This window comes from Nicotiana tabacum, chromosome 7 (genome assembly GCF_000715075.1).
Source record: "Nicotiana tabacum cultivar K326 chromosome 7, ASM71507v2, whole genome shotgun sequence".
NCBI lineage: Eukaryota > Viridiplantae > Streptophyta > Magnoliopsida > Solanales > Solanaceae > Nicotiana > Nicotiana tabacum.
In genome coordinates, this window is record NC_134086.1 from 133,357,893 (window position 1) to 133,380,361 (window position 22,469).

Sequence of the window (22,469 nt, forward strand, 5' to 3'; positions counted from 1 at the left end):
CTGATGAAATTGTTCTCCCAAGATAAAATCTTAGTCGGATGAATCTTTCTCCTAAGATCACAACAAAATGGACCTAGTCTGACGATTTATCTCCTAGAGTCAAAATCTTGGTCTGGTGAAATTTTTCTCCCAAGATAAAATCTTAGTCGGATGAATCTTTCTCCTAAGATCACAACAAATGGACCTAGTTTGACGATTTATCTCCTAGAGTCAAAATCTTGGTCTGATGAAATTGTTCTCCCAAGATAAAATCTTAGTCGGATGAATCTTTCTCCTAAGATCACAACAAAATGGACCTAGTCTGACGATTTATCTCCTAGAGTCAAAATCTTGGTCTGATGAAATTGTTCTCCCAAGATAAAATCTTAGTCGGATGAATCTTTCTCCTAAGATCACAACAAAATGGACCTAGTCTGACGATTTATCTCCTAGAGTCAAAATCTTGGTCTGATGAAATTGTTCTCCCAAGATAAAATCTTAGTCGGATGAATCTTTCTCCTAAGATCACAACAAATGGACCTAGTCTGACGATTTATCTCCTAGAGTCAAAATCTTGGTCTGATGAAATTGTTCTCCCAAGATAAAATCTTAGTTGGATGAATCTTTCTCCTAAGATCACAACAAAATGGACCTAGTCTGACGATTTATCTCCTAGAGTCAAAATCTTGGTCTGATGAAATTGTTCTCCCAAGATAAAATCTTAGTCGGATGAATCTTTCTCCTAAGATCACAACAAAATGGACCTAGTCTGACGATTTATCTCCTAGAGTCACAATCTTGGTCTGATGAAATTTTTCTCCCAAGATAAGATATCAAATCTTAGTCCGATGAATCTTTCTCCTAAGATAAGATATCAAATCCTAGTTTGATGAATTTTCTCCTAGGATAATTTGAAAAAAAAAGAAGAAGTTTGAATTTGAAAAAAAAGAAGAAGAAGAAGTTGTTGAAGTCAGGAGCCCCCTCAAAATCAAAAAAAAAAATTGTTGAAATCTTGCCAACCTAAAGAAAGGAATGGCGATATATTGATTGAAGTCAGGAGCCCGCCTGAAGAGAGGAATGGCGATTTATTTTCAAAATTGTTGTTGAAGTCAGGAGCCCGCCTGAAGAAAGGAAAGGCATTTATTTTAAAAGTTATGTATTTGAAGTCAGGAGCCCGCCTGAAGAGAGGAATGGCGCTTATTTTTAAAAGTTGTTGTTGATGTTGGGAGCCCGCCCAGATAACAGAGGCATACATTTTAGTCTTTACATTTCAGTTGATGAAGTTGGGAGCCCGCCCATAAAACAGAGGCATACATTCAGTCTTTACATTTCAAGCATTGAAGTTGGGAGCCCGCCCAGATAACAGAGGCATACATTTTAGTCTTTATATTTCAAGCGTCGAAGTTGGGAGCCCGCCCAGAAAACAGAGGCATACATTTCAAGTCTTTAATTGTCAAGCATTGAAGTTGGGAGCCCGCCCAAATAACAGAGGCATACATTTCTAGTCTTTAATTTTCAAGTATTGAAGTTGGGAGCCCGCCCAGATAACAGAGGCATACATTTCAAAATCAAGTCAGAGGATAATAAAACAGAGGGTTACAATAGGAATCCCCAGCAGGAAATAATAAAATTCCCCTGCACCGGGAAACAGAAGGTTGCAACAAGAGGTCACAGCACAAACTCAAGTGCATCTGTCAAAAAGAAGAAAAGCACCGGAAAAAATGCAAGCAGACAAGAAAGCAAGGCAACAAGAAAAATTGCAGTATAACTTAGCTTCTTGTTTTCTTTTAAGCACGGTGTAACAAGGAGATCGGTAAGCAGTAGTAATAGCATGCAACAACAGTAACATTGCAGTCCAACGGTAGTCCCAGCTACCCAAAATTTCCCGAACTACATTGACCTGATTCCTGTTTAGCCCAGGATATGTAGGAAACCTTTGAAGCAAAGGTTCGGTCAAATCTTTTTCAAAAAATGCTTCACACGGAGTACTCGGATGAGCAAAAATCGCTCGCTTTATCTTTGCACGAAAACCCTTCGTGTCTTCGGGCAAAGAGGGGCAGCTGTAAGCACGTGATTTTTTCCCTATATGAGAATTACTCCCAAAAAATTCAAAATCAAATGATTTTTCCTTGGTGTGCAATTTTGAGTATTTTTGTGATATTTTTGGATAATTATTTTTCTGTGTTTGCTTATTTGCTAAATTAATAAAAAATACAAAAAATATGTTGCATTTTGCATGTAGGATTTGATTCTACAATTGTTAGTAATTAAATTTGTTTTACAAAAATTTAAAAATTACAAAAATAGGCATCGTTTGCATTTTTAGCATTTTATGTCCAAATATACAATTTTATGCTTAATTATTATTTAATTGTGCATTAATTGTTATTGGGAGTTAATTTGCGCTTTTATAACTTAATTTAGTTCTTAATGATAGTTTAAGTATTTTTATAATTTAGTTTTAGAGAAATAAAAGAAGAAAAGAGAGCGGAAATATAAAGAAAGTCGGAATTGGGCCTCTTCTTCAAATTTAAGCCACAAGCCCAAAAAATGGCTCAATCTTCCCTACGACCCAGTCCATTTCGAACTGGGTCGACCCAGTCCATAACCCAAAAGACCCAATACCCCTATCTTGCATTTCAAAGACACAAAACAAAACAAAAAAAAAACAAAACCCAAAAACCCTAAAATTGACCTAAGTCATTCGCCCCCCCTATCATTCTTCTTCTTCTTTTCTTCTTTCTTCTCCAAACTCTAAAACACACATCCATGGCTGCCATGGCTAAGCTCCAGCAGCTTAATCTCCTTCGACACAAGCGCACACACCACCAAGAAGCCCATCTTCTCCATGTCAAGATCAAAAGGCTCGTCCATGGCTGCGTCTTCGTCGTCAACCCATCGCCATGTTTGTTGCTTTTTCTTGCTGCCTCTGCGTCGTCCATGGCTTCCCGAACTGCTGCTCCATTTTCTCCATAAGCTGCTGAACGCAGCAGCAGTAGACGACCAGCTGCTCCTCCGCCGTAGTTGTCGTTGTTGCTGCTCGAAACTGCGCAAGGCTGCGGCTCCAGCTCCTCGCCATTGTTGCTAGCTGCGAGCTTCTGCTTCATGCTGCCATGGTCGACCAGCTGCTCCTGTTCTGTCGCGTCAACTGCTGCCCGTGTCCAGCTGTGACGAGCAGCCATGGCTGTCCGCGACGCTGCCGCTGCTCCTCCTTCCTCCGCCGCTGCTTCTACTTCTTCTTCGTCTTCGTCGTCCTTCGTTCGAGCTTTGATCGAGGCTCGGACAGATTTGTTTACAATCAAAGTTCGTCGTTGATTCACCTCCGGTTAGTTGTTTTTGAGTTTTATTTTTGTCCATATTTTTGTTTGATATTTTCCGGATCCAAAATCGTTAAACGATTTAATCCTTGTTTTGTTCGTTGTTCATCATTGAAATAATTTTCTAGTGTGTTCATGTTGTTTGTTAAATTAATTTTCAGATTTCAAAATAGAAGTTTAATTAGTTGTTTTCATGTTTATTTCATGTTTGTATTATTGTTTAAGTAAGTGTTTGTTAGTTTGATGTTTGTTAGATTCAAATTGAAATTTAATCAACTATTTCTTCAATTTGTTTCATGTGTTTATGTATTGTTAGAAATTGTTAATATTGTTAAGTTCAAGTTTAAGTTCATAATTGTTTCTTCGTCGATCTTGTTATTTGTTTAAAGAATTTAGTTGTATTAAAGGAATATATTGTTTTAATCGTTTAATCCGTCATGTTTGTTGTCTTAAAATAGATTCATTCATGTTCATACTTTGTTTGGATGATCTTGAATCCGAATTTTGTATAGTTTGATTTCTTGTTTACCATTTATGATTATTGCTTGAATTGTTCTCATAATCTTGTTTAAAGTTTAATATAAGAATTGTTTGTTGTAATGTTGTTAGAGTTGATTTTAAGTTCAATATGATTGAATTTAGAAATCTTCATACTTTGTTTGTTGTTGTTGTTGAATCCGAAAATAGGATTGTTTGTTGCTAAAATATTGTTCAATCAAATTTTAGTTGTTCTTTGTTGTTCAATTCGTGTTCATGTGATTTGTTGTTGAAATGTTGTTAAAATCGTGTTCATGTGATATTGTTGTTATGATGTTCATCCATGTTCATATTGTTATTTGAACATTGTTAGAAATTGATCATATTGTCTATATTTTGGTTAAGTTTGATTAATTGATGTGTTATAGCTGATGGGTAGTTTGGTAAATTTGTAGTACGTTAAGGGGTAGTTTGGTAATTTCAGTAAGGTCGGAGGGGGTAGTTTAGGGATTGTACATTTTGAAATTGTTTATTTGAAGCATGGGGGACAAAATGAAATGGGGTGGGTTGTGATATGATTATTTAATATAAAGGGGGGACAAGATTTAATTTAAAGGGGAATCTTGCATTATTTTAAATGAAGCATGGGGGACAAAATATAATGGGGTGGTGTGATATGTTTATTTAATGTAATGAGGATGAGTGGAAAGATAATGGATTGGGTAGAGAAAAAGTATTGATTTAATTGATTAAAAGATTTATGGGATGGGATTATATATATGTGAAGTCTTGAACACAAGACATAACAGAAACACAGATAAAGAGAAAAAACGGACAGAGAATAGAAGAGAGAAAAATTCCGAAAAAATATTTAAGCTTTCAAAATAAAAATAAAAGCTAAAAAATCTACTGCTTTCTTTCTTTGTTTGAAATTAATATTAATGGTTGTTGTTTCATTTAAAGCTTAAAGCTTTTGTTTTTGGGATTACTACTCCACCGGTCTGTTACCGGTTTGTTACTGTTGCTGGGCAGTTGTTGCTGTTGCACTGTTATTACTGTTGCTGATTTTCATCTTCATTTTCTTTTGCTTCCAATATCAGGTACATATCTTTTAAACTCATGTTGTGAAGAGCTTCAACATGGCAAGTAAATGAAGTTTGGAATTATAAGGATGTCTTCTACTCATTTAAATTTTATTAGTTTAAATTTCAGTTTTGTTTTAGTTGATTAATATAGTATTAAATCAATTAGTAGATTAGTTCTCTTTCTTAATAACTAATGCCTTAGTTATTTTAGGAACGCGATCAACTCATTTCTTTTAATATATGAAATAATGTCAATGATTTTTTTACAAAACATAGAGTTAAGTGTTTGCAAATAGTCGCATAGGCAGAGAATAAGAATTGGTTTATTTATCTCAAACTCAATCTTTGTAAACAAATTAACCAAATAATTATAACTTTGGACTAAAAACAAGTATATGAGAAGGATATGGGATTTACAATTTTATGTCAAGGATATGTAGAAATAGAATTCGCATTAAATATAACAATAAAAATTCTTCAGAAACTATTAATTTGTTTATCAAATTAATTCTTTTTCCAGTTTTATATGCGATTCGATTTTTGGATATGTTAATGTTGTATCCACGATAAAAATGGTAGTATTTTTAGTTACATGTTGTTTGTTTCTTTTTCATATCATTAATTCTTTAAAATTTGAATAGTTTTGAGGTATATAATTCATACGCGTAAAATAAGACTTGTAGCAACGCCTAATAAATTTTGAATTCTTTGTCAAGAAATTTGGTGGCATCCCAATCGGTAATTCTCCATGATTCTTACATTTAAAAATAGATGGATGCAATAAACATTTATGGAAAATCTATACTACTATTAAGAATCTTTTGCGTGATTAGGGATGCGTTCGCGTAACCTGATTATATTTCTAAAAGCAATTTGGATTATGCGTACGCGCAACTTCGAACGAACATTTAATAAAAAGGGGGCTCTTCGGAGAATATCAATATTAATTTCATATAACTCGAGATGTGCGGTTCAATATTTAATTATACAAGAGCGACGAACGTTCTTAATTTTATTTTTAGCACAATTTCGAACTTAAGTCTTCTTTTTTTATATAATAAAAAATTTCGAAAAAAATAATTATTATTATATTATCATTGTGTATACGTACGCGTGACACGATTTTCACGTTAAAAAATATTAATATATAAAACGAATACACGTACGCGTGATTCGATTCGAAGAAGGGTCTTTAATTATAAACAATCTAAATAGAAGCGGTAACAATAAAATCATGCAATAAAAATGTATTTAACAAATCAAAATAATCAAGCCGAATATAACAGTTGAGCGACCGTGCTAGAACCACGGAACTCGGGAATGCCTAACACCTTCTCCCGGGTTAACAGAATTCATTATCCGGATTTTTGGTTCGCAGAATAATAAACAGAGTCATATTCTCCTCGATTCAGGGATTAAAATTAGTGACTTGGGACGCCTTAAAATTCCCAGGTGGCGACTCTGAAACAAACAAACAAATCCCGTTTCAACTGTCCTTTAATTGGAGAAAACTCCCTTGCACCCTCGCGGGGGCGGAAAAAGGAGGTGCGATAAGCTCTACCACACAATCTAGAGTAAGAAGAAAGAGTAACAGTCCTAAATGCCCTGTAGCCTCCTACTTATAAGTGTGGTGCAAGACACACCCTTAAACAAGACTCTACTAGACACAGCTTGTAGACTCCCTAGGACAGAACTGCTCTGATACCACTTTTGTCACGACCCAAACCGAAGGGCCGCGACGGGCACCCGGTGCCTTACTCAACCGAGTACCAACGTAACATATCTTTTTTAACATGTTATCATGAGTAAATGAGCCAGAAAACCCGTCATGAGATAACAAGAATAAAACATAAGGGAATACTCAACATATGAAGACCCGACATGATATACAAACTAATATATGTGACATATGGGCCTATAAGGCCGACATGACCATTAGTAAACTCGAAACATAGGCCGACAAGGCCATATGATTATCCATACACCTGACATCTGTCTACAAGCCTCTAAGAGTATATAAAATCATAAAGGTCGGGACAGGGCCTCGCCATACCAATCAATACATATCCAAAGCATACTGACCAAATAGGTAACTCTGGAGCAAGTGGAGTGCACTAACGCCTTCGCTGAGCTGATAGCCTACAAGGCGGACTGTCAGCCTATCAATCGGGATCTGCGGACATGAAATGCAGCGTCCCCAGGCAAAAGGGACGTCAATAATAATAAAGTACCGGGTATGTTAGGCAGGAAAGCTTAAACAAGAATAGTAATGTAAAGAGAGAGATAGAGGAGATACAACCTGTAACATCTGAGTGTCTCTGGGGGTTACTGATATGAAATGCATAATACATATATATACATAAACTTTTTAAAACATTCGCCTCTGCGGGCATCATCATCATCATATCATACCCGGCCTCAAAGCGGACTCGGTAAAAGCGTAGCTGACCATCATAAGGTTCGGTAGAATCGTACCCAGCCACGTGGAGCTCGGTAAAACCCAACTGATCAGTGGTTGCACAATATATGTCGTACCTGGCCGACTATAGCGCGGCTCGGTAGAGTAAAATAGATACATATACATAATGCATACTCGACTCATGGAATCACATTCTAAACCTTTTGGAGTGACTTAAGAACATTATGGACATCCCTACCATCAATATGAATCTTAGTTGGATTTAAGGATCATACACACTTATTTAGAATAATTTTATAAGGAAAGAACAACATGGACAACCTTAGTTGCTAGGAGTAGAGTCATTATGAAATAGCATATCGTTTATGCTCATTTCATTTTAGATCATGCCAAAAGAAAGAAGAAAGTGCCTTAACATACCTGCATAACCATCTGAAGGCTTTCTTTGCTGATTTGATCTGCCCAGACCAAAATTACCACCCATGTTATTTTCATTTACTATATGATGTCTTATCACTAAATTTGCTTCATTTCCCCATCTGAGATAGCCCCGATACACTCCAAAAAGTTGTCTCCTTTCATATTCAAATAGGAATCGGATCATTCCTTTTTTTTTTTACCTCCTTTACAAAATTAGCCACATACGATGGAAGGCCAAAGACCTTATGTTTAAAGCAGTATCTCTTTGTTACAATGTTTGACATGCAAATTGCACCAAACTCAAGAGCAGGAACACTAATAAAACCATTCTCTTCTTTTTCATACTCCACTGGGAAACTATATCCTGTCATTTCAATTAAAGGAACATAATAGTAAAACAACAACTATGTCTTAGTTAATTTCCTTCAACTTATTCTTCGAGTGGTGCAACATAACCATATTATCACTTCCTCTTCAGATAAAAAACTGTTACGGTCAAAACAACTATATTATCAAGGAATGCAAAGTTAGGACATCTACTGGGGTGATGACTTGCCACAAAATTCTTTAAATTTTTGCCACCTAATTCCATGAAAATAAGAGTCACATTTTAGCTTTGTTCATCTTTTCCAATGCCCTCAAAATCAAGCAACACATCTAACAAATCTTACCATTTTGTCTTTCTTCAATACGTTCCTTACGATATCCAAAAGTAATTTCTTTAGCCTTTCCCATGTCACGTTCTAGTTTTCTTTCTTAAACCTTGAATGTCAAACCTTTTAAGACATGAAAATATGTCTGAACTATTTGGAACACCATACCACTCCCTTTCTATAGATTTTTGGGGAAGAGAAGATGATGACATGATTGAATCTTTAGTTTTTTGTTATTTTGTGCACACTTAATGTGGTGTCACGTAATGAATATGACTCACCTAATGTGATTATATGAATCACCTCATGTGGCTGCCACGTTTTTATCAAAAAGGTTTTGGATAATTAGCAATTAGCCACATAATTAAGAATTGTCTCAAATTACTTAAAATTCTACTTATTTTTAATACACTTTATACATCCCACTATCATGGTCACATGGTACCTTGTATGACACTAGTCCATAAATACCGAGTATATTAGCTCGGGCCGTATTTTATCCCAACATGTCAAACTTGGACAAAAATTCATTTTCTTTGACTAGCTTCCCCTCTTACCTTCACGAATTTACTCATCACTTGTTTGAAATAACATAATCCTTATAATCTCCAAATATTCTTTACTTTGGACTAATGTCAATTACCTTACGACAAACTCAATGTACAATACTACAGGGTGCAACATCGTCGTAATTTAATACTGCGAAGCGTAACATCATTTTAGTATAATACTGCAGGACGAAATATCGATGTAATATTGTGGGGCGTAATATTATTCCCCCCTTTGAAATATTCATCCTCGAATGTTGACTGATGCTCTTATCATTTTCATAACTTATAGTTTTTTTTAATACCTTAATACTCTCCTTACCATTTAGGCAGTTGTTCTGCAGTTGTCAGACACGTTTTGAGTTTCTGAAAGCTTTGCTCATATTCCTCCGTCCACTGAAACTTTGCATTTTTCTGTGTTAGCTTGGTCAGCGGCAATGCTATTCTAGAGAAATCCTGCACAAACGCATGTAATAGCCTGATAAGCCTAAAAAGCTGCGAATCTCTGTAGGAGAAGTAGGTCTGGGCCATTTCTGCACAGCTTCGGTCTTCTTAGGATCTACCATAATTCCATCTTTGGATACAACATGCCCCAAAAATGCTACCGAGTCTAGCCAGAATTCACACTTCGAGAATTTAGCATAAAGCTGATGTTCTCGCAATGTCTGCAACACAGTCCTGAGATGATTCTCGTGTTCTCCTTGGCTACGAGAATATATTAGGATATCATCAATAAATACTATTACAAATCTATCCAAAAACGGCTTGAACACTCTATTCATTAAATCCATGAATGCAGCTGGAGCATTTGTCAGTCCGAAAGGCATCACAAGAAACTCATAGTGCCCGTATCGAGTTCTGAAAGCAGTCTTAGAAATATCTTCATTTTTTATTCTAAGTTGATGATAACCAGAACGGAGGTCAATCTTTGAAAAGTGGACAACTCATCTTCACTGATCAAACATGTAATCTATACGAGGCAAAGGATATTTATTGCGTATTGTTATCTTGTTCAACTGCTTGTAGTCAATGCATATTCTCATGGATCCGTCTTTCTTCTTTACAAACAGTATTGGTGCACCCCATGGTGATACATTAGGTCTAATAAAACCCTTATCTAACAAATATTGTAATTGTCGCTTTAGCTCCCTCAACTCTGCTGGTGCCATTCGATATGGGGGTATCGATATGGGTTGTGTGTCAGGTAGCAAATCAATACCAAAGTCTATTTCTCATACTGGAGGCAATCCTGGTAATTCCTCAGGAAATACATCAGAAAATTCTCTCACTACGGGTACATTTTCTATACTAACTGTTTCCTTTCTTGTGTCATCTACAATAGCTAAGAGACCCAAGCAACCTTTCTTCAAAAGTTGTTGAGCCTTCATAAAAGATACAATTTTGCAAGTCTCTGGAACCTAACTCCCTCTTAGAATAAAACTGGGTTCATTTGGTATCTAAAACTTAACTATCTTTGCATGACAATCGACTATAGCATAGCAAGAAGACAACCAATCCATTCCCATCAGCATGTCAAAGTCAATCATATCAAGTACAATAAGGTCAGCTAGAGTATCTCTACCCTCAACCCGAATCTGACAAGCACGATACATGTATTCAGCTAACAAACACTCTCCAACAGGAGTAGCAACTAGAAAAGACTCATTCAATAGCTCGGGCTGTCTATTAAATCTCAAAGCAAAGTATGAGGATACATAGGAGTGGGTAGATCCCGGATCAATCAACGCAAGTGCATCAAATGAACAGACAGAAAGAATACTTGTAACCACTGCATTCGAGGCCTAAGCATCCTATCTAGTAAATGCAAAAACTCTCGCCTGACCTCTACCAACATTGCCTTGTCCTTAATTCACAATGGCACGGTCTCCAGCACCTCGACCTCTATTTCCTGTACCTGTAGCACCTAAAGTATTACGAGTAATCTGAGTCGGTGCAGTTGACTGAATAGAAGCCTGGTTGAAATTTCTCGGAGGCTGAGGGCAATCCCTCAAGTGATGTCCCAACTGGACACACCGAAAGCACTCTCCATTTAGAACACGACATTGGCCCAAATGTGATCTACCACAAGTCTGGCAGACTGGAGTAATGGCATATATCTGCCAGAATTTTGATGTCCAGAAGATGATGGTCCCCTATTACCTTGTTTGTAATGTGGTCTGTATGTGGACTGTGAAGACATGTGTGTCCCTGACTGAGAACCCTGTTGTTGTTGTCCCTGATTTCCTGCTCTTCTATTTTCACTAAAACCACCATTGAAAGCCTCTCCTGTCTTGGCCTTCTTACGTAAATCATTAGCTTCACGTTCCTCACGTCCTTTGTTTTCAATCATTCTAGCAAGGTCGACTACATCAAAGTAGGATAAAGTCTTCATCTGTGGGGCTACTGCAGTGTATAGATGGCTAACCAATCCATCAACAAACCTCTGAACTCGAGCTTCTTCGGTAGGCACTAAGTGAGGAGCATATATAGCCAGCTTACAGAACTTAGTGTTATATGTTGACACATCCATATCTAGAGTCTGAACCAATCTCTCAAAGTCTCTAGCATATTGTTGCATCAGACTGTCTGGAAGAAAATGATTCTTGAACAACTTAGTGAACTCACTTAGTGGTGGTGGTGCTCCTGCTGGCCTTCTTAGCAATACCGTTTCATACCATGTGTTGGCCATATCCTCTAGTTTGTATGTTGCGAGCTCCATGGTTCTCTCACTAGAACATCCAAGAGCACGTAATGCCTTGAGTGCCCCATCCAAGAAACTTTGAGGATCTGCTGAATTATCGGAACCTGTGAATTTTGGTGATTTCAATTTCAAAAACTCGTGTAGGATACTTCCTTATTCACGAAAGGCTGAGCCTGTGTAGGTGCTTGTGTCTGTAAAGTAGCCTGAGGAGCTGAACTTCCGCCCTGAGTAGGCATCAATGCCTCTAACACATTCAATAACCTTGCCACTGCATCTGCAGGTAAGGTAACAGTAGGTACAACAGTTGGCATTGGTGGTGGAGCATTCTGAACTCCCTGCCCTTGGACTTGATCTGGCATAACAGCTTAGGTTTGACCCATGTTCCCATTTTGGGGTTGAGGAGCAGTCTGTCTTCTATTTTGATGAACCCCAACTTGACCGCCACCCCGGGTAGCACCACATCCAGCACCACGTCCAGTAGATGAGGGTGTGCGTGTCCTAGCCATCTGTGAAGGAAATATTCGAAAGTCAATCTCAAGTTATCTCAACGCACATTCAAAGAATGAAAGAAAGGAAACATTCCTAAATGTTCAGTAGCCTCGAGATTGTAAGTATGGGCGCCTACTTACCCATGAACAAGACTCTACTAAACATTGCTCCATGTCTCGAGACTTAAAGACTAAGCTCTGATACCAACTTTGTCATGACCCAAATTAGGACCGTGACTGGCGCTCAGGAGCTAGTGCTCCCAAGTAAGCCTCGTCGGAAATTTTACAGAAAATCGGACAGAGTTTTTCCAGTTTTTGGACCATCCCAAAAATTTCTGTTGTCTCAAATCAACAACCAAACATCCTAATATCATACCAAACAATTGACAACTTGTCAACTAACCAATACAAGTCTCCACCATAACTAAATCACCAACTAACCACTAGAAATACTAATTTATCTCCAACTTTGATAAATGAGAACAATACTCAACATAAGACTATAATAACAAAAGAATACTCATTACACTAAAATACTGACTATGTAGCAACTCTAAAAGTTCAATGGAAAGACCATAACAATAAATAAAATCTATGCCCACACGAACAAGTGGGAGGCTCACCAAGAATTCTCAACCCGTGCGCTCTAATTAACGAGATCCTCGCCTGCGTCAGCTGTTGTTAAAGATTTTAAAACCAATTTATTTCCTTATTTCATTCATAAAAACCAATAATAATTACCAAATTATCATTTTTTGGTGATTCATTTATTGGATTCTCATATTTGTACTAAAATATAACTGAGATAATTTTTTTATATTTTTTACAAATTCATTTGGAATTTTTAAGCTAAAATTGCATACAATAGCAATATTAGCCCCCGTTTAGATTTAACTATGTTTTATATTCACAAAATTAAGTCATGTATTTTTAATAACTAATTATATGCTATAAATTATTTTAGCACCTTTAATTTATTTATAGAAGTTATTTTACTATTTTTTATAAATCAAAAGGGGAAAATGGATATTTAAAATCTAGCCGGATTTCACTTCAATTGTAGCCTAATTTTACCCCAATTTGAATCCCAATTCCCTTACCCAATTCCTATTAAACCCCGACCAAAACCCAATTAAACTAACCCATACCTAGATCCCCCACCTAACCTTTTAAATCTCGGTCGTTGATCATTTAGATCAACGGCCATCGGCTGCCCCTACCTAATTAAGCCCAAACGACCCCCTAAACCCTACCATTCCTCACAACACGCCACCTCTGAATTCCCTCGTCTCTCAAATCCTCTCTACATCACTGTCAAACCCTAACCGCCGCCACCCCACTCCGCCCTAACCTATGGCTTTCCAAGGTCAGCGGAGACTCATGACGACCTTACATGGCTCCTTTGTGTTTGTTCTTATGGTTTCAAGGCCAGACCATGAAAAACTTTGGTCCATCCTTTGTTCGATGTTAGTTCATGGCTATTCTCCGGTCATCTGTGGCATTTCTCCGGCCAGCTATGACCATTCGAGTTAGATCTTTGACTCTTTTGGTTGGATTGATAGCTTTCAACGCCTTCTCGTTGTTTTTGGGTTCTTCTGAAACCCTAAGCTCTAAGGTTCTTTCGATTTTCTTTAGATCTGCTTTAGGTCTATATTTGCTTTAAACTCCTAAGCATGTTTCTCGAAGTTTCTTTTAAAACCCTACTTTCAAAACTTTCTCTGATTTTGAAACTTTCTCTGATTTTTGACATGTTTTGCTATGTTTGCTCGTGGTGTTCCCCTCTTTGAGTTTGCATGATAAAAACCCTAATATTTTTAAGAGAAAGAACCAATGAAAAACAAGAAAACTCCAAACCGCCCTAGAACCCATGACCTGCATGCTCGTTTTTCCCCTCTTAATTTTTTTCCAAATTTCTCTTAAATAAAAACTTTTAATCCGTATATGAGATTATCTTAGTGTGACAAAGAAATGAGGTTCAAACACATCGTTCTGTCATCTCTTTGCTTGTTGCCACTATTTTTTTCTTTACTTCTATTTTCTTACTCTTCACTCCCTTACATTATTTCCTCTTGTCATCTCTTTGCTTGAGGGATATATCAGGCCCTTTTCCGTTTTTAGAATTAAGCTACTTGTATTTGCGAAATTTAGTTGTTGTTTTTCCAATTCTAAAACTAGCATACGATTCAATAGTCTTAAAGTACCATCTTTCAAAACAAGCTTGTGTCTAATAAAATAGAGATCTTGTAGTTATTGTTAGATATTCTATCTTTATCTTTCAATTATTATTAACTTTCGTGCCGTAACAATCGGAAAAAAAATTAACTTAGTGATATAATCTTATCATGAGTTTAGCTAGATGAAAAAAATGGGATCACTTCTTACGGGCTCGTTGGGAGTGGTTTTGATTAAAGCAGTCAAAAAAGGTCCAGCCCAACCCAACTCAAGCCTCGTGGTCTTTTAAATTTTGTGGGCTAGGGTGGTACGGCCCGCCATCTTAATGGGCCTTAAAATGGCTATTACAACCCAACCTAAGCGGGCCGTGGGCTTGGGCGGACTGCCCCTTTAATTTTTTTAGAAAAAAAAATTCTTCAAATCTTTAAATGTTTCATCGTGATATATTGTCTTAATCATATGAACGACTTCTCTTTGTTTAGAGCGTACAAAAATCTAAAATGCGAATTTTCTATATCTCTAGCTCTTCTAATTTAACGTTATATGAATATTTTTTTATTACTTTTCTTTCACTTTTCTGGGGTTGATGGATTGCTTCAATAAGTTTATATGTTTGAGCTTTTTAATTTAGATTTAATATCATTTGCTGAATTCATCATTATAGTTCATAAACTTTTTAAGATTTATGAAATTTGCTAGTATCGTCAATTTTCTTTGGGTATTAAAACTTGACCTTTTCCCTAGTTCGTTGTTAATCAAGCAAAAAAAAAACTTGTCATACTATGTGCGTATCAAAAATCCAAATTCTAGTTGATATGGAAGGATAAATGAGAGATCTAAGGTTGTGAATGAGGATTACAGTTAATAGTTTTTTTAGTTTTTACCTTTTTAAATATTAAATATTTAAATTTTAATTTAATTAATTTTTGGCCCACGAGCCGGTCAGGCCCAGTCTCAAGGGCCACCGGATTGACTTGGGCCAGGATTATAAGACTCAGTTTTAAATGGACTAAAAAAATTCTAACCCAACCCTAAACTAGTAGTGGGCTGGGTAGGGCTGGCATCGCGGGCCAACTCCATTTTGACGGCTATAATTTTGATCTAGTTCATAGCGTATCAGAAGTATAAGGCGCTTTGATGGATCTTCACATATAGACTTACAATTGTAAATATTTTCTTCAATTAGTTCAAAACTTTTTAATAAAAGTTATTTTTATTTGAATCCACTGCTCCGCCCAAAATTCTTCACTTCTTGTTGCTCCTTTGGTGGGCCTGACTTCTCTTTTTTCATGTTCCTTTCTAATATTATTTCGAGCAAATCCTCACCTTGAAAAAAAGAACTGAAGTCCCCTCAGCTATATGATTTTTCCCTCTTCTCCTATTGCTCTCCTTTCTCCGCCAACCATTGCCGAAAGATATTTTATTGTTGTATGATTCTATCCAATAATAACTAATATAGTACAACATGACACTATTCTAGAATCTACATAAGCTTACAACAGAACAAAGTTTGCTATAGATCATCCAATATGCTGAAATCACTTTGTGTATAACACTAAAATTATAAATAACTCGAACATCCCACTTTCAAAGAAACTTTAACTATTTTACCATATGCAAAATGGTCTCATTGCCCCATCCACAAGCTTAAATCTAGTCTATAAGTCTTCTTATGACAAGTGATTTTCTATACTGTGTTGAATCTATTAAAAAGTTCTAGCATACCCATTCACAAACCCTTGAATATACCATTGCTCTTAAGCCCAACTTATGAGTAAAGATCAGCCCATTATGATATTGCAATGGTAAAAATTTCTAATCATCTAATTTTGAATTAAATTAGTTCTTAATATAAATAATATAGGTAGGAATTGTTCCTTTAAGCTACAGCTGAAGAATAAACAATGAATAATTCATGGCAATTAGTATATAAGACTAGGCAAGCAATGTTAGGTGAAAGAGAGAGGTGGGGGAGGTTAACCACATCTTTATTATCAAATAAATAGTTATATCTTTATTACGAGCGTGCGAATTGTTTATCTATTTATTCCGCACCTACTTCTCTTTCTTTTCTTACTATATCTAATAAAAGTTTGGAGTTTGGACACAATCATGTTATTTTATGTATACAATACAACTTCCATGAATATAATTCTATAAAACTTCCTTGAATGATAATTTCATGTTGGATAAGATTGTCTTGTAAAAACTTTTACCAAATATTTAGGACTTTAAAGTTAACAAAAATAATTATTTAACAACTTATGAAAGTAATATCCGAATACTAAATATACTAAACTTTCCTCTAGGTAAACGTGGAATAAATATATCCGAACTAAACAGAAGTTAGATCAATTGTATATGGTCAGATCTTTTCAAACTTTTGAAACGAAAATAATTAATTTGCAGAATTGTTAAAATATTAACCTTATTAGTTACATTCGATAAGTGATTTACTACTCTTAACATAACTCTTAGAATATTTAGTTTTATTTTATCCTTAAAATATTATTAAAGTCTTATTAATGAGTTGATTCAAATTATATATTCTATATATATATATATTTTTTTTTATGTTCATACATATTTTACGCACTTGAAAGTTTATTACTTTTAGTTGATATTTAACAGTATTATATTTTGTGTATTGCACAATATAGAGACTAATCGTAAATAAATGTAGAGGATTTCTTTGGGTAAAATAATAGACAAAGATTTTGTCTACGTGAAGGTTAATGTGCAAAGTCCAATAAAATAGGGATTAAAATCGCAAAAAGCCAATAACTCAAGGATTAAAAATGACATCTTCCCTTTTCGTAGCTTGTTTTTATTTTTATTGTTAAGATAGGGCGAGGGTTAGGGTTAGGGTTACCCCCAATCGCTTCAACCTAATTTTGCAGGAGATAGAAAAGGGAGGTTTTCTCAAAATCAAACGAGGAGAATGGCCGAATCGAAGTGGAATAACCTTCTAGGAGGAGGATCTGCGCTACGGCCGTTATCAGGAGAGGAGGAGAAGTGGCAAAAACGTTGCTGGGAGCCACCGTTACGCGGAGGAGGATCTGGGACACGGCCGTTACGAGAGGAGGAGGAGAAGTGGCTAAAACGTTGATGATGATTGCGATAGAGAGGGCGAGGCGAGAAAAACTTGCAGGAGGATGCGTGACTACTGTGGTACTGGTTGATGGGAAAAAGATTGATTTGGAAAAGTTGATCTCGAATCATGGGACAGAAATGTTGAATCGAGAAAACCTTGCAGTTGAAGGATGGCCGAGTGTCACACGGGGTAAGAGGCAAAAAATTTGTCCGGAATCGGTGACCCGAAAAAATCCTGTTGACGGAGGAGGATTAGAATCTCTGTTTGTGCCCCTGGATATGAAGAAAAAGCTTGAACTGGAATCGCAAATGCAGAAGCATAGGGAAGAACAAATTGCACAAGGTGGATGCCTCTTGGAGTGGCCTCTAAACCCCTATTGCACTTGTGATCCGTCAAGTTCATGCCATGAAGACAAAAGCCCAATTTTCAGTTTGCCCTATGGCGCTCTGGAGGAGCATTGCCCTGATTTCGAGCCAATTTGGCTCACATACTTCTGCCAGATTCGTCAAACCCATGTTTGCTTCCTTTCACTTCTCCTGCAGCTTTTTTTTTTTGTTCTCCCTTAGCTTATAGTTTATATTTGGGTACTTTTATGCTTTGATGGCTTCAATTCATATTGCTAACTGTATGTAAATTTCATCTAATCTCATGTCCTTGGGTCAGTTTTCTTATCAAAGTTAAACCAACCCATTGTTACTTGTTTCACTAATTTTGTTCCTAAATTTCAATCTCAAGTACTAACAGACCTGTTACTTGTATATTAAATTATGTATACTGGAGGCTGAGATATTGATCCTGCGTCCCTAGGAATTGTTTCGGTTCCCCTTTGGCATCAAATCTCCGATCCCCGTATCGTGACCGCTTTTCACTTTAAACTAATTGACTGCTCCGTCATGAGCTCGAATCTGATGTTTCATTATGAGCCCTCTTCTTTATCCCATTTTGGATAATTTTCATCCCTGTTTTGCTTGCTTGTTTGACAGAGTTTTGACTTGGATGTCCATCCCGGTCCGTCTTTATGTGCTGGAATAGCACCATATAATTTCAAGAAGGATGTTGGGTTACTGATGGAACTAGCTGACCGTGCTATCCAAGAATATAATGAGAAAGAGCGCAATGTATGTAAACTGACTTTATTTTCTTCTGTGGCTTGGTTTCTTCGGTAAGTGATACCTAATGACTCTCCTTGTAGGTTTTCAAGTACAAAGCTTTGAAGATTGAGAAGGTGAATCGTTCGGTGACCATGTACTTTGAATATTGGATGACTGTGAAAGTCTTAAATCTCACTCTTGGTACTCCTATCGAAACTTTTCAAATCCATGCTGCTAAAAATCGCCGCAATGCTGATGATCCAATTATCTATTTTTGCCGGCCTAAAGAAGAGGTAAACACCTAACGAGGTTTACTATTTGCCTCTTTGTTTTCCTTTTATTTTTTTGTCTGTGTGTGTTGGGTGAAATAGGTCATTTATAAACGAATCTTTTATTTGTTATTGTGTTTCAATGGCAACTAGTCTTTTAGTTGCTCAATCTTTGTTGGTTTTGGTATTTTGAGATGATTGACTTGTGGATAGGCTGTCCATTGGGATAACTATATGCAAACACTGTATGTTTCGAGAATCCCACAGAAAACATGCTTTACATGGCCCATGGGCGTGTATGTTATAACATAGGAAATCGTTTTCTAGTGTTACCTTGAATAGGGGAGCATGTTACCATGAAAATATTTTCCACCTAAAAAGTGTGAAAAATGACTTCCCTCAGTTGCGAGCACAAGTCATTTTTCTTTACTAATCTGTTTTTTTCCTTATTACTTGTACTCAAAACACTGCCATGTGATTTGACAGGAGTGTCCGAAATTTCTTCTTGACATATTTCATGTTTGATATTGTTGATAGCCCACGTCTGGATAGAAGTATTAAATGATAACTGAAAGATATTTGAATTCTCGTATTCCGCTTATGTTCTTGGTGGCATGGAGTAGCTTAAGTGGAAATTCGAATGACGTTAATGCAAAGCTGTGGTCTGGATCAGGATTTCGTGATAAGTTGGTCACCGTGTATACAATAGACAGAAAAAAATTTACACGTAGTCATATTTTCTTGATTGGATATGATCCGTGGCAGATCCACCTTAAGTTTAGGGGTGTCAAAATTTATTCTTATGAATATATACTATATGTAGACTCCCCTTAGCTTCTTCGTGTGTTTACTTCTTTATATTTTGACACTCCATATTGAAATTCCTAGCTCCGTCACCGGATATGAAGGCATATGAATAGGGGGGAAGTCGAAGATAGGAGAATAAATTGACTCCCCTTAGCTTCTTCGTGTGTTTACTTCTTTATATTTTGACACTCCATATTGAAATTCCTAGCTCCGTCACCGGATATGAAGGCATATGAATAGGGGGGAAGTCGAAGATAGGAGAATAAGTATGTTAATAAAATTGCAATATTCCTTTGCCGAAATTTATAAGCGGTAAATTTCAACTACAGAGTATGTGAATTCATCAGATGTTTTTACATCTACGGAACAATCTTTATCAACCTGCAGACGCTTCATTTCCTTTTGCTTCATATATATAATATTTACATTTAAGAAGCTGACACTCTCGGCATTCATATTGGCATCTAATTAGGTTTTCACATTTGACATTGTTCTTTTCTTCTTACATATACATGCATGCCTAGATTGTTCGGAGCGGGTTCGGTTGAATCCATCATTTTCACCATAAACCATAACCATGTGTTAAAACCCTGAACAGTAGCATAATACTAAGTCTTGAACAAATACTTTAGAAGGACTCAGAACCTTGAATCCACTAAATATAAATGTTAGATTTTGCCTATATTTTTTCTTCTTTTTTTCCCCTTGTTCTGTTGTGCTACTTTTGGATTTGTTGCCGTCGTCCTATAACTTTGTTAACTCTGGTTCATCACCTTTGGTGTTGATGGTGGTAAGGCCGCCCGGGGTTTTGGATTGCCACTTTCCTTTTTGGTGGCTATTAATACCCAATTTTGTTATGCTGACTTTATGACGTGGTTCGTAAGTACAAGAAATATCATAAATAGTCATTAATTGTTTCTTAAACAACTAAGCCCGAGAAAACTAAGACTGTTCCAAAAGATAAAATATAATAAAGAACAAGTTTTGTTTTTTTAAAATAGGAAGTTTTTGTATAAATGGTATGTCAAGTGGCACATCGCATTAGGGTTTTGCTTTTTATGGTTTGCCTAAGGGAATATCAAACATAAGTAACTTTTAGAAGGCCAACAATGCGCAACAGGTGTTTGGTTTTTAGTAATGTGGCTGTGCTATCTATTTCTTTAAACATAACATTTTATATTCATTTGGTGAAAGGGCAAATGCCACTACAGCAACTTATGAATGCTTGACTATACACCTATTAAAAGTAGTAATGTGCAGTAGAATAACTTAGTTTTGTTTTTTAATGGCTAGAGCCTATTTGTTTGGAGTGCTATAAATGATGAACATTAGCCCTATCTTTGCTAAATCCTGGTTGTTTTTGACGAAATATATTTTTCTCTTAAAAATTCTTTTTCTTTATCTTTTTTTATAGTGTTTAATGAAAAAGATTCCACAGTTGCGAAGTACTTACTAGTTCCAGAATTTGGAATGGTCAAAAGCGGGCTTAAAGGAGGAGATTGTCTCTTTATTCCAGTGACAGCTAGAGAAACTTTTTCTGCTGTGAACTCTTTTAGGGTCATTCTTTTCCTAGTCCTACTTGAGTTTTTGCCCTATTAACTTTTAACTTTCACTATCCTGCCTTGAATATTCCCACAAGAAGTCCTACTTGAGTTTTAGCACTTAACATTTAACTTTCACTATCGTGCCTGAATATTCCCACAAGAAAATTGAAAGTGCAACTAAGGTGAAGTTCAAGATGTCAAAGTTCTAAATTATAAACCGTAGAGGCATGGCGACATGGACTAACTTAAGTGGAAATCCCAATGTCGTTAATGCTTGCATAAAATACAAAGTTGTGGAGTAGAAGTGTCTGGAAAATGGTAATCATTGGCATTTGCATTCTGTGGACAATGCAGTTGTACTAACTTTACTTTGGTTTGTTTCTCCGAACAAATTTACAGGCAACTGATGGTTTGGCGCCATACTGCGATGCTTGCTTTTGCAAGCTGCGCGGGGAGGCGTGTCAGGGAGGAAGGGATAAGGCAGTTGAACTATAACTATTTAAACGTGGATTGTTTGGGATTTCATCAATATATAATTGAAGTTATGTAAGTTTGGTCTTGGTTGAGATTTTATCATTTGTATTGTAAATCTGACCTCTTTGTTGAAGTATTCGATGTATTATATCTATAGGTTTCTGAATTTAGTAGTTTTTGAGAACATCTTAATCTGTAGTTATAAGCCTTCTACTTTGAGGTGTGACCTGACATTTTTGTTAATATAAGTATCTGATAATATTTAGTCGTTGCCGAACAGTCTTGAACGATCTTGTATTAAAAGCTATAGTTGTAACTATTACTGCTATACGTTTGGTTAATTTAAATAATTCATTTTTGGTTCTCTTTTGTTTTATGTTCTAAAGAGGCTGATATTATTGTGGTTTTTAGAATTAAGATACTTGTATTTGCGAAATTTAGTTGTTCTTTTTCCAATTCTAAAACCAGCATATGATTCAATAGTCTTAAAGTACCATCTTTCAAAACAAGCTTGTGTCCAATAAAATAGAGGTCTTGTAGGTATCGTTAGAAACTCTATCTTTATCTTTTAATTATTATTAACTTTCGTGCCGTAACGACCGGAAAAAAAATTAACTTATGACATAATCTTATCATGAATTTAGCTGGATGAAAAAAATGGGATCACTTCTTGTGGGCTCGTTGGGAGTGATTTTGATTAGAGCAATCAAAAAGGTCCAGCGAAATCCAACTCAAGCCTCGTGGGCTTTTAAATTTTGTGGGCTTTTAAATAGTACGACCTGCCATCTTAATGGGTCTTAAAATGGCTATTACAGCCCAGCCTACGAGGGCCGTGGGCTTCGGCTTTTTAGAAAAAAAAATTCTTCAAATCTTTAAATGTTTCATCGTGATATAGTGTCTTAATCATATGAACGACTTCTCTTTGTTTAGA

General features: G+C 36.2%; 1 protein-coding gene across 1 annotated transcript; it reads left to right on the forward strand.

Moving 5' to 3' along the window:
* The first annotated feature begins 17,082 nt into the window (after positions 1-17,082).
* On the forward strand, positions 17,083-21,807 carry LOC107794081 (uncharacterized). The gene is made up of 4 exons (XM_016616536.2): positions 17,083-17,868; positions 18,337-18,471; positions 18,546-18,737; positions 21,464-21,807. The coding sequence occupies exons 1-4, from the start codon at positions 17,368-17,370 to the stop codon at positions 21,557-21,559; spliced, it is 924 nt and encodes a 307-aa protein (XP_016472022.1). The 5' UTR covers positions 17,083-17,367; the 3' UTR covers positions 21,560-21,807.
* Positions 21,808-22,469: the final 662 nt, after the last annotated feature.